Consider the following 13,563-nt stretch of genomic DNA (forward strand, 5'->3'; position numbering starts at 1 on the left):
CAGCAGGCCACGGACCAGCAGTTGGAAACCACTGATCTAGTCCACTTCCTTGTAGCTAGTGCAGGGTTGTCCCCTGTAGTATATTCTGCACCGTTTCTCCCACCTTCCTGAGAAGACTGTTGCCCGGAGGAGTACATTTATTGCTGGGAAACATTTCATAGTATTCAAGTGACATTTTCAATTCCTTGATTTCATCCCCTTACTTTCAAGGGTCATCTGCACTGTGCCAGGAGACGCAGGTAGAAGACAGTAAATATCTGTAGTGTGGAGGGACCTAGCCATATTTTAACCATGTCACATCACCAAGCTAAACAGAACCTATCCACATCTTTTGTCAAGTCATGTCAGCTGGCAATAATACCCTAAAGCAGCCAGCCTCGCTACAAATTTTAACTGTAGTGTACTTGGGACAGGACACAAGTGTTTTGTAACATGGCCCTCTAACAAGGTTCTACTAAAAGAGTAGGCAGACCCTTAATTATACACATGGCCCAAACTAATCAGCTCCCTCCATTGATGTTTACAAAATACACAAGGGCTGTGTCTAGACTGACCAGTTTTTCTGGAAAATCAGCCGCTTTTCCGGAAAAACTTGCCAGCTGTCTACACTGGCCACTTGAATTTTCGCAAAAGCACTGACTTCCTACTGTCTGAAATCAGTGCTTTTTGTGGAAATACTATGCTGCTCCTGTTCGGGCAAAAGTCCCTTTTGCGCAAAAGTTTTGCGCAAAAGGACCAGTGTAGACAGCTGAGATTTGTTTTGCGCAAAAGCGCGTCTAGATTGGCCACAGATGCTTTTCCGCAAAAAGTGCTTTTGCGGAAAAGCGTCCGTGCCAATCTAGACGCTTTTTTCCGAAAATGCTTTTAACAGAAAACTTTTCCGTTAAAATCATTTCTGGAAAATCATGCCAGTCTAGACGTAGCCGTGGGGTTTAGAGACAAGTGTATGTGTATTGTAGAAAGAAAGCCAGAAGATTAAGATTTGTAGGTGATTAGCATGTCCCCATGAGTCACTGGTTAGCCAAGCTATTTACTGACTTTTCTTCTCATCTTCCTTTATAAGTTAGTTCCTCCAACTCCTTAAATGTTTTTGTGGCTCTACACTTATATCTCTCCAATTTGTAGCCATCTTCCTGATGAAGAGGAGTCCAGAAATGTGTGTGTAAAGTGAGCAAGGTGAAATCAGTCTTACGAGTATATCCATGGGTGTGAGAAAGAAATTTTCCCAACTAGCAATGAATACAAATTTGCACCTGAGAAAAGTGGCAGTTTTCATGTTTTGAGTGTGGAAATTGAAATATGGAGATTTCCTTGCCCTCACCCCCCAAAAAGTTACAAATTTCTGTGGGCACATTTAAGAATTTTTGCACTGGTCCCTGTGTAAGATGTCACTCTCTCGGGCTAATTTCAAAATGTATTTTAGGTGACACTCACTTTTCCTACACACATAATGCCCTGGACTTGATTGAGGCATTATGAAGGTCATAGTGAAAATTAGCTGGTCCTTCCTTTCTATTCTCTCCTTTCAAATGAGAACAAGAGGTCATTTAAAAGTAAAGGTTAGTGAAGGCAGCATCAGTAAAGAAAACTACTTCTTTAGGCAGCAGAAAGTCAACCTGTGGAATTCACTGAGTTAAATATTGTGGCTGGATTTTAATATGATTAGGTCATTGTATGATCATTATTAACATTTGTAGCTATGTAATTCTATGGGTAATTAAAGCTCATCATGCTTTGGGCCTTAACTATTTGCCTGTGTAGCTCAGGAGGGATTTTTCCCTCATATGCAACATTGCACAATTGACTAGGAGCATAATTATAAGAGGAGTTTTGCTTTCCTCTGAAGCACTGGGTACTGGCCACTGCTGGAGGCAGGATGCCAGACTAGATGGACCAATTGTCTAATCCAATGTGGCAGTTTCTATGTAGCAAATGAGATTTCAAGGACAGTCAGATCAGGGAAGCTGCAGCCTACCACTACAAGATATATTCCAAGCATATGTACATTTCCCTGTTACTAAGCAAGAAAAGACATTTTATTCCAGAACATTAAATGGTAAAAGGTAAAGACCTCTGGACTGTTTTAATTTAGGAAATTCATTTTGCATGAAAGAAACATTTTTGAAAGTTAATTCCATTTCAATTTGTGAAAGACGGTTAATCACAAAATTCACTTCTGATCAAACTCATCATCTCTCTGGCTTGGGAGCAAATATTAAATGTCACTGTTTAAGTCTCTCTTCAAACAACAGTGTGATTTAGGTGACAGACAGAGCCATTCCCAGATGCAGTCCCCTGCCCTAAAGGGGACAGAAACACAAGGAGAATGCTTGGTGGAAGCCAACAAGGGTCTGAAAGTTTTCTCATTGTGTGGCCAAACTAAACCCTAATAAAATGTCTTTTATCTGGCACTCCAAGGCACGCAGGCCAGGGGCCAAGTTAAACAGATACTTTCATGCTTCTCCTTGTCTCCACTGACAACTTTAATACCTGACAAATTAAAAGCCAGAATATCTGTGAAGTCAGCTGACAAGAGTCAACAGGGCTGGGGAATAAAAGAAAAGTACATAAACAAATAGTAGAGCAGGGAGACAGTGCTGCTTATTTCAGAGGGAGAATGTAGCTAAAGAGAGGGGATGGAAAAGTTGCCAAATGTATCGCATTGTGAACAAATCTCCACTGGTGTTTTTCTTTGGACAACTGGAAAGAAGAGAGTTTAGATGTCAATAATGAAAGACCATCACATTGCTGGAACTCAGGGCTATAGCTTATTTCAGCCATGAGAGGCAGCCTAGTTAATGGTGATCTGCACTACCATATAAGGCATGTGGGTTGAACGCCTAGCCCAGATCTAAGAGGCCAGTACAGTGGAGTTTCTCTCCTTAGTTTACTTCTCTGCACCCTGGAAGTCTCAGGATTGAAATTTATTGAAGAGATGCAAGAAGCATCCGACTGGTTAGCTCTCTACCGCACCATGTAAGAATCATGGGTTCATTTTCCTGTTCTGGGTCTGAGCAGCAGGTCCTGATCTTTTGGGAAGGACAGCCACAGCAGAGTAAAATTGTCCCTCGTGTAAAATGGTGCAACTCCCATTGAAGTCACATGTTCATATGATGGCTGAATTTGGCTAAACATCTCAAGCGCTACTGGCTTAGAATGAATGGCTTCATAGATTGGCATGTGCAAAGTATCATCCAACACACACAAACTCCCTAAACAAAGGAAAATTACAGGACTGAATGTTTCAAAAGTGACCACTATAAACAGGCTGATGCACATACACATAAGCCGATACATTACAATACAATACACTTGATATGCCTGCCTCCACCCTTCCAGAACAAGTAACCTTTACAATGAAAACACCAATACTAATTCTACTGGCCAGTCTGGTAACATCGGCATCTTGCAGAGAGCTTCAATCCTGGGCAGACTCAGCTTCCAAGGCAAGAGACCAGATTGTCTAAGGTTATTGTACCATAATTTATTGAGATACATTAACTCCCTTTTTGGAACTAAAGGCATTTTCCCATCCTGTACTGAAACCAGTGAGGGAAGGGGACAAACAGAGGAAGAATGAGGAGCACAGGGGAAAAAATAGGAATATTGTGAGTTTGCACTCCCCACAAACAACCTCCTCCTGTCTGGGCTGGGTCTGTCTATCTTAGCTGTTTAAATAGTTTTCATCACCATAGTTCATAAACATGTCTTACAAGTTTTAATTAATTTAGCCTGTGAAGCATGGAAGTACAATTATCTCCATGTTTACAGATGGGGCATTGAATTCAAGGTCACACAAAAAGTGTTGGACATGAGGACTTGAATCCAGAGTCCTCCAGTAGTAGCCCAGTTGAGTTCCCTAAGGGGCTGGTTTTCAACCAAGCATTGCAGAACACAAACACATAAGAGGCAAACCGGGAGGGAATCTGCTCAACTGCAGAAAAGGTTGAAATTGAGCCAGCAATGTGATGCAGCTGGTAAAAAGTCTAATATCATTCTGGGGTTTGCTAACAGGAAAACCGTACATGAGACACAAGGGCTACGTCTAGATTGGCATGATTTTCCGGAAATGCTTTTAACGGAAAAGTTTTCCGTTAAAAGCATTTTCTGAAAAGAGCGTCTAGATTGGCATGGACACTTTTCCACAAAAGCACTTTTTGCGGAAAAGCGTCCGTGGCCAATCTAGACGTGCTTTTGCGCAAAAAAGCCCCGATCGCCATTTTTGCGATCAGGGCTTTTTTGTGAAAAACAAATCTCAGCTGTCTACACTGGCCCTTTTGCGCAAAACTTTTGCGCAAAAGGGACTTTTGCCTGAACGGGAGAAGCATAGTATTTCCGCAAAAAGGACTGATTTCTTACAGTAGGAAGTCAGTGCTTTTGTGGAAATTCAAGCAGCCAGTGTAGACAGCTGGCAAGTTTTTCCGGAAAAGCTGCTGATTTTCTGGAAAAACTGGCCAGTCTAGACACAGCCAAGCAGTAATTGTTCTACTCTACCTGGCGCTGGTGAGGCCTCAAATGCAATACTGTGCCCCATTCTGGATGCCACACTTTAAGAAAGATATGGACAAATTGGAACAAGTCCAGAGACCAACACCAAAAATTACAATAGGTTTAGGACACCTGACTGTGAGGAAAAGTTATATAAAATCAGCCTGTTTAGTCTTAAGAAAAGTAGACAGAGGGGGTCTGATAACAGTCTCCAAATATGTTAAGGGCCATTATGAAGAGGCTGGCCATCAATTGTTCTCCATGCTCATTGAATGTAGGACAAGAAGTAATGGGCTTAATCTGCAGTAAGGGAGATTTAAATTAGGGATTAAGGAAAACTTTCCAACTGTAAGAAAAGTTATGTTCTGGAGTAGTGTTGCAGGGTGCTGGTAGAAGTGTACCTTATTAGCTGCTGCCCAATTAAAAGGAACAGATTGGGGCTGGTGGAAAAGCCAGATGCTTGTCTGAAGATTGGCAACACTTGCTGGCCTAGAAACCCAGAGGCTACAAAAGCCAGGAAGGGCAGCCATGGAGAAGGCAGTAAGGGAGGCTGTTGGATGCCTCCTACTTGGTGACCCACTCTGCCAGGGATCAGAAAAGAACCCTGCAAAGTTTATATCCAATTTGATGCTGGTGATGAGGAAACTGCAAAGGAATAGAGGACATGGCTGTTGCACTCCGCTGAAGTCTCCTGAACCTTATTTGGAAGGGCAAGTGGGGCCCAGGAAGCGGGGCTGGTTATGTGCCCCAATACAAGTAGGCTTGCAGGAAAGGTTGTAGAAGCCCCATCGCTGGAGGTTTTTAAGAATAGGTTAGATAAATATCTGTCAGGGATGGTCTAGGTTGACTTAATCCTGCCTCAGTGTTCCGTGGACTAAACCACTTTTCAAGGTTCCCTCCAATCCCACATTTTTATGATTCTATAAAACACCTCCACCTCAATCAGCCAGCCCCACTTTAGCAAATGGGATGGAGTGCTGGGTGATTAAAGCTGGTATCCAGTGAACAGAGCTTTCATACTGAGTTTTATCTCATTGTTTCCTTGTGCTTCCTCTATTTATTGTAGATATCTGTGCTTACTCTATTTATTGTGTTTCCTCTATTTACCGTAGGTATCTCTTGGCTTGTCTTTTATACTTGGATTGTAAGATTCTTGGGCCAGGGACCTTCTTCGTGTTCTGTATTTGTACAGTACCCAGCACTATGGGGCCCTGAAATATGACTTTGCTCACTATGAATTTTTTCAATATACAGGAGACTCCTGCAATTCACAGAATTGCTATTAACAGGTCTCCACCTTTGTACCCCATCCCCTATCCTGAGGGGGCACAGACTCGGGGGAAGGACTGCTGTTAGATGACAGTAGCAGTCAGGGCCCTTGCCCTGCATGGCTCCCAGACCCCCCCCGTGGTGAGTTCCCCATGGCTCCCAGCAGCAACTGCTTTTGCGGGAAAACTTGCCAGCTCTCTACACTGGCCGCTTGAATTTCCGCAAGAACACTGACGATCTAATGTAAGATTGTCAGTGTTCTTGTGCAAATACTATGCTGCTCCCGCTCGGGAAAAAGCCCTCTTGTGCAAATGCTTTTGCGCAAGAGGGCCAGTGTAGACAGCTAAAAACTGTTTTGCGCAAAAAAGCCCCGATGGCGAAAATGGCGATCGGGGCTTTCTTGCGCAAAACTGCATCTAGATTGGCACGGACACTTTTCCACAAAAAGTGCTTTTGCGCAAAAGCTTCCATGCCAATCTAGACGCTCTTTTCTGCAAATGCTTTTAATGGAAAAACTTTTCCGTTAAAAGCATTTGCGGAAAATCATGCCAGTCTAGACGTAGCCTATGAGTTCCCCGTGGCTCCCAGAAGCCTTAGTGAGTTTGGGAACTTCAAGGAGTTCACTGCAGTGGCTGGGAGCCACCGTCTCCCGACCCCTTATTTGCAGATTTCACCATTTGCAGTGGTGCTAGGAACTCATCCACTGTGAATGGCGAGCATTTGCTGTATATACAATAATAAATAGTTAAAGCACTTCTCTGAAGATTGTTTCAAGGCCATTAAAAAGTAGTTGTACACGTGATCTATATTCTCCTACTGTCTGAGCACCGCACGATTGGTTGATTTTAAACCCTCCCTAGTATGTTCAGAAGTCATTTTGAAGTGGGACATGAGCAATGCCATGATCAGAGTCAGTTTGTGATTGTGGATTATTGCAAAGAGATTCAGATCAGATATAGAAACCTAACCACAGTGGACAAAGTTCAGAGAACCACTTCCAGATATGGATCCTTGTCATCACCGTCTCTGAATTATGCAAACCCTTTCCTCAAAGATGTTTTGAATTCCTCAGGTGGAAGGTGCTAGAGATCAGCAAATTAATATTTCTGAGGTTGCATACAATTACTTTTTGGGGGTTCAAGTTAGCCTCTGTTCAAACACATCATATGATGGCATCTAATGAAAACCGATACACACTCCCTTGGGAGTTCTCCTGGTTCTGCCAGAAGGGATTGCTATTTAGCAACATAAACTGCTTCTTTTCCCACACCATCACCTAAAGTAAAGGAAAGCAGCTGGGAATCGAACTGGAGTCTCTCCAATAGCACCAATTGCAGGATACCAGTTTGGGCATCATGTAACTTAGCTGAAAGACTGTTCTATGATTTTAAATGATTATAAAGTATGTTTGAGAGAGATTTGCCCTACCGCCCATATAAAGTGCACTCCTGCTCTCCACATTGTTATAAATCGAAGCATGTCATAGATTATTCATTAATCTCAGTTTTTACTGTACTTAAAGAAAAACTGTAGCTCATGGTTCTGCTTTCAGAATGTCATATTCATTGACCTGATGTCAGAACAATGACAGGAGCATTTATAACCAAGAGATATAAATAGTACATTGCAGTGTGGTTTGTGATGAGCAAAAGAGACAGGATATGAGGACTCCTAGGTATTATTCTCAGCCCTGCTACTAAATGTCTGAGTAATCTTGAGCCAGTCACAAACTTAGTTCCTCCATCTGTAAAATGGGGGCAAATAGTTGCCTGTCTGACAGGGGTTCTGTGAGGTGAGGTTCTTTAATATGTATAATGTATTTTGAGATCCTGGAATGGCAGGCACTAGGCCAATGACAGGTAAGAGCAAAGCTTTATAAGAAAAGGGTCTGAATAGTAGATTTTGTGTTTGTTTTAAACAGGCACAGAGCCATCACCAAAAGCAAAGAATCCATGTTATCAGAACATGAACGTGAGACTGCGAAATACCAGCCAGCAGTACAGATTGATGAGGACACCCTGGACTTCACACTGGAAGACTCAGTCCTCCTGCCCATGGATCCAAACCTGGAATGCCACAGCCCGCCTCCCGACTACAACTCTGTTATCCACTACTCTGCCCCTCCAGTGTAATGAGTCAAGTTTGATCTTTGCACCTCTTTCAACCAGCCTGGATTCTCACATGCCTCCATATTTGTAAAGGCTGTTTAAAAGGACTAGGGTAAAAAGAGAAGGGGAAACTGACAGTGTCCATGATATGAATGGAAACCCTTAAAGAGCAATGACCTTAAGGGAATATTCCACTTCTAGTTAATGTACCAGAATCAAAAATGGGAGCTGCACCCCCAAAGTGCCCTCACTCCTTACCCTCCCTGCCCTCCGGGAGTGCTCAGTGGCAATTGCAGATGTTCAAAGTATTTTAGTCCCTTTTGGCTCATTCCATACAAGAGTCACGGAAAGTCAAATCAAATCAGGTCTGAAAACAGTATTGATTCTGCTTGCCCAATGTAGACTCTACAAGGATTATACATGCAGATGCTGTCAGGGGATCAGTTAAGAACTGCGCCCCCAAACACTCATATGTGGATTTCAAAACCAAGCATTATTTTAAAAACACGGGGCTCCCATTGTCTCTCCCAAAATGTCTTTGGAATATCCAAATAATTTTGCTTATGGTGTTTGTACATCTTCTGGGATCTGTCCTTAAAACCGTGCACCATACACAGAGCATGGGTACTCAGAGTACCTGTAAAGAGCCTGGACTTGGCTGCATTCTGAGCACATTGCACAGCTCACCTATTTCCCCAGGTTTTTCCTGTGTGGGAGCAAGAGTTTATGTTAGTGCATTCTTTTATAATGATTGTATAGTACCATGAGACTTTGGATAGGGACATCATACATTTAGCTACATAAATTTTCCCATGGGCATATGCCACTGGAACACCAACAATTTAACACAATGTTTCTGCTTAACTTCCAGACACATATCTTTATAGAAAGCACTTTCCATAAATTCCACTGACAGTTTGATCTTTGGAATACCACCCACATTAGGAGCAATCTGATATTTAGGGTTGTATTGCTGGAGCCCATGTAGCCTGACCACCACCTTACTTCTCTGGGATGTAATGTCCTAAGCATGTAAATTGAAGCTTTTTGCAGTGTGTTTATCCAGGCTTAGCACATAGATGAGAAATTCAAAGTGACTTCCCCCTCAGCCCTACGTGCTATGTGCAGCAGGGGGATTGTTGATTGCCAGCATGTACACCCATGTCCTCCTTGCAGCAACCTCACAAATAAGCAAGTAATCTTTGTCATTGAATGCATTGTGAAGTAATTTTAGCTGACATTAGAAATCTAGGAATGAGTAAAGCAGCTAGGATCACAAGTCTAAAGCAGGGCTGAGGAAGATGCACATTGACAGTCAAGCCTGTAACCTCTTAAATTATAACCTGGGAAAAGGAGCTTTATATTAATTTGCTCCCTGGGGATTTTTCCCAAGGCTTAGGAAACCCATTCATTCCCTCCCCTAGGTCTGGCACTAGCAATTACCTCTTTCCTTCAGATGACATGGTCTTTTTATATTATCACAATAACCAAAAGAAGAAAAGGCACCTGGCAGACAATGTGATCATCTCTCCCTAAATCCTTCAGCATAATGAAAACAGACCAAATGCTTTCAGAAGATTAGAATCATTTTCAAATTACTAGGTAGACCTGATAACATTGAAATAAACATGAAAGAAGACTCAGGTATTATCAGAGGGGAAAACAAACAACAATCCCAAGTCCAGGACCCTCTTAGCTGTGAATGGTAAAACATTTGAAATGGGGGAATCCTCAGATTGCCATCCTGGTTCTCTGTAATTCCAGAATTAGTCTAGAAAAAACATATAAACTCCCATTTTTAAAAAAGAGATCTGCAGTATTCACAAGGATATGTCTCTAGTAAGATCCTTGTTCCTAGTTGACCTGCTGGGAAGTTGTCATTTGTGTACCTCTTTGTATTGTAGTGACTATGTATTAACTGCAGGGGGTCAAATAATGAGAGAAACCTAAAGGGGAATAATTACTCAAAAGAGTGACAAATTGCTCTTTAGACCAGTTGTTCAATGAATATTAAATTGACTATCTACAAAGCTGATCCAATAATAAAGCACTTGGTTTGCTGATAATTTATTCACAAGACAAATGGAAGAAATGTCTCCAATATATAACTCTTCTGGGTCTAGCATTAACAGTATCAATGCAAGACAATTTTTGCAGTTATATTTTGCTCTTAAGCTTGTGAAAATTACACTGTGTAAAAAAACTTTTGCTTGCAAAACCTAAATATAAGGAGGCCTAGTGAAAAAAAATAACAGTTGCAAATATATAAATGTGCTCTCCATTTTTTAAATAAAATTGGGAACACTGCTGTGCTAATTAGCTGCTTCCAAGAAAACTCAGCATCTTTTCCCTTCTCTTTCTTCAGAACACAATTTGCAGAGGCTTTTATGAAACCAAAGCAATGCAGGGGTTGTGCTCTAAGTGGAACCAAGGGAGTGCTTTTATTTAAGGGGAAACTACATCTTGGGAATCTTATTACGGCTTTTAGCCAACATTCATCATAGTTGTTTTTGTCACATGAGAACACAGAAATGCAGGCCTGTGCACTCTCCATGAGATCTGCAAAATTATACCCATATTAAATCGCTGGTTCCATAGATGGACCTCTAAAACTTGAGGACCTCTCTGTGATTCAAGGATCAGGAAATATCTTGGGCTAGCCATGCCTGATGTCCCATCTATCAGAACGAGGACAGCAACCTTTTAATCCCTGGCTGTGGGGGGGGGAGGGGGATTGGTTCTTTTATACCAGCCTCAAAGCATTTACAAAGTGTCCTGAAGAAAACTACAAATGGCCAAGGTTTGGACAAATGTGTTTCCAACTTTTGTTTGAGTGGAAATTTGTTTTCTTTTTCATGGTAAATGCAGTCAGCTGAAATATTACCTGATAAGTATTATTCATGTATGTGTCTTGTATTTTATTTACTAATATTTTGTTTGTCCTTTCCTCTCCTCCCTTAATTTAATTATTGGTCTTTCCTTACATTGATGTATATAGTTTACCCAGTAGAGGCAAATATAACAATTCCTTTATATGATATGTTTGTAACGTTTTAGTTGAGAGAGACGGAGATACCCTGACGTAACAAAGTTAAAGTATCTTTATTAAACATTTCACTAATGCTTGCGGGCCAGGCTCGGTTTACAGTACCCTCCCATTTCCAGTTCACAATGACTCTCCTTTTGGATGTTAGCATATTTGGCTCTCATTTATTCCCTTTGTTACGTAGCTTCAGTTAGAAAACAGGGACTAAGAGGAATCTGTTGGACTTGTAATTTTGCAGCAGGTGTCAGCCATGCAGTTCAAGGTAAAAGGGAGAGATTTTCATGAGTTCTAGTCTAACTGAAGGCTGATCTACTGGCTGGAGGGAAAGGAGAGGCCAAATTGCTAAGTGATGTAATGTTTGATTTTTCAGACTTCTCAGGGATTCCCATTTCACTCCAGAGGGCAGTAGACCACCTGCCTTTCTAATCTGATTCAATGTAATCATAACTGTTATTAAGCAGTGCAAACCTGTTGAGCTTTTTATGGTGTTTCCTCCTTCTGTTTTTCCCTAGTGACCCAAAATCTCAGGCAAAAGGGGGCTCTCAGAGGCAAGAATCTCCTTTGATAAACTCTGGGGCCAGATAAGAGGCCAAGAATAAGGTACCTCATTAGGGGCCACACCTATCTGATTATTCTGGTGTTTCATGACATCTATGTTCCCTGGTTCCCCCTTTTCCTCACTCTCCATGATCTGAAGTTTCCTTAATTCCATGGAAACTTTGGATCATGTATAGCCTTCCTCCTGGCTTCTCCCAATAGCTTCTTCTCTGGCTTTTGACTAAGAGCAAATGTACCACAGATTTCCTGAGTATCCTGTTGCAGTCTGACTAGATCATTTAACAGGTCTTTTTTTCTACCTTTAACTTTAAACCTTTTCCCATCGTAAGTCTCCTACACTGGGTAGAGTTGGGGACTGTGGCTTTTTTTATCTATAACAGGAATGGCCCTCCCTGAACAAAATATGTTTCTTCTCTTCTACGTACTTAAACGTCCAGCTTCTCAAGCAAGATGAAGTGGTGGATTCCTAGGTGAAGTCTGTCTGTCTCCCTTGCCTCCTTCAGTTTGATCACCCTTTGCCTCTTTCACTTCATCTTAACCAGATGGAAAGCTCAAACTCTGACTCTGGCCCCACACCCTTGAGTGCTAGGACACCTCCAATCAAAATGGAAATCTCCTTCCACTGCAATAGGCTCAAATGAGAACATTACATCTAGACCCCTGCTAAATGTGGATCCATATTGAGACCCAAAGCTAAATGTCTCCAAAGGTCACAGTTTGGATTTCCCTCTCCTGTGAGCACTGCTCTCTCCGCCACTCTCCTGGGGAGCTGTCTGGAGTCCTTCAAAGGCCCTGGCATGTTTATCCCTTCTCCTCTGCCCCCTCTGTATTGTGGAGCATGTTCGCTGGCACTTTGCCATGTAATGAGGTAGTCAAAAGCTTAAAACATAAAACTTTTCGATGACCTTTCATCTTCAGCAGTGGCACTGTCTTGTCACATCCCATCTTACCTGGGAAGTGTTATCTGCTTTTAATACAATTACCTGGGTGTGGTCTTGATTAATGATTTTTAGCTCCCAACCTCCAGTTGAGTAATACCAGGAATAAAATGCCTTTTAGGAGACATCATCAGCCACATGTCCATAACAAGACAGGATGCTACAAGACATCCCCAAGCACAGGATCTGTAGAAGATTATGCAATTCTGAGCTCAAACATAGGGCCTTCTTCTTAAAAATAATTGGCAGGAGAGAATAGGAAGGGAAGTATGAATTTCCCTTGTCTAACTTCAGCTCTGCTTTTTTTGTTCCAAGTGTTGTTTCCCTATTGTGTAAAAGGAAAAAAAGCCCCAATTCCTGGCTGGAATGTAAGAGCTCACTGGGATGCCAACCAAATATGAGGCCTTAAAAGATACGGTTACTCAGGAAGACTAGCATGGAATGCAGGCAGCAGAGTGTCTTTGCCTGCCTGATAATCCTGTTTCATGAGAGTCAGCCCAGCCTTATTATTCCATTCATTTTTCCTTATACCTTGAGCTGTCAAAGCTGTTAATGAAAGCTAGGGAAGCCCAATAACTGGTGGAGTTAAGGAAAATAAACTAAGCAAGTGCCCTGGTATTACTCAAATCACTATGGAATGTATGGGTTTCTCTGTCCCTGTCTGGCTGAAGAATGTATGCACTGAAAACTCCTCTTTCTTATGTAGTCAAAAATTGTATTGTATCTATTAATCAAAATAAAATAAAATAAAATGATTCTATATTTATACAGCCCAGGACTCCTATGTGTCATCTGTTGTCCCATGCGAAGTTGTCCTTGAGATATAATATAAATAAATCAAGCAACAGTGTTTTTAGAGGATTTACAGCGAATAAAATTTGCATTAATTGCTTCATGGTTTTCAAAGGTTTGGACATAAACCTGCCACATTCTAACAGCTCAAAAAATATCAAATGACCAGATTTACATAAGCTGTTTGTCACACAGGCCCATGTCACACATTTGCGCCTTGAAGAGCAGACTGCTTTGCAGCCATTTTCAGTTTGGTACAGGCATAAAGACTGTACTGTGACAAGATTTTTTAAAAGTTCATGATGCTGGGAAAATGCTTGGCCAGATTCTGATCTCAGTTACACTGGTGGAAATCCACAGGTCT

General features: G+C 41.7%; 1 protein-coding gene across 2 annotated transcripts in view; it reads left to right on the forward strand.

The window, feature by feature from the left end:
* LOC102446651 (vascular endothelial growth factor receptor kdr-like) overlaps positions 1–13,178 on the forward strand; it is a 213,741-nt gene extending 200,563 nt beyond the window's left edge. For both annotated transcript variants that reach the window (XM_075940855.1, XM_075940856.1), the window contains exon 30: positions 7,679–13,178. In XM_075940855.1, coding sequence (XP_075796970.1) covers positions 7,679–7,889 — 211 coding nt within the window. In that variant the 3' untranslated portion in view covers positions 7,890–13,178. The remainder of the gene's footprint in view (positions 1–7,678) is intronic.
* The last annotated feature ends 385 nt before the right edge of the window (positions 13,179–13,563 follow it).

Source organism: Pelodiscus sinensis, chromosome 13 (genome assembly GCF_049634645.1).
Source record: "Pelodiscus sinensis isolate JC-2024 chromosome 13, ASM4963464v1, whole genome shotgun sequence".
NCBI lineage: Eukaryota > Metazoa > Chordata > Testudines > Trionychidae > Pelodiscus > Pelodiscus sinensis.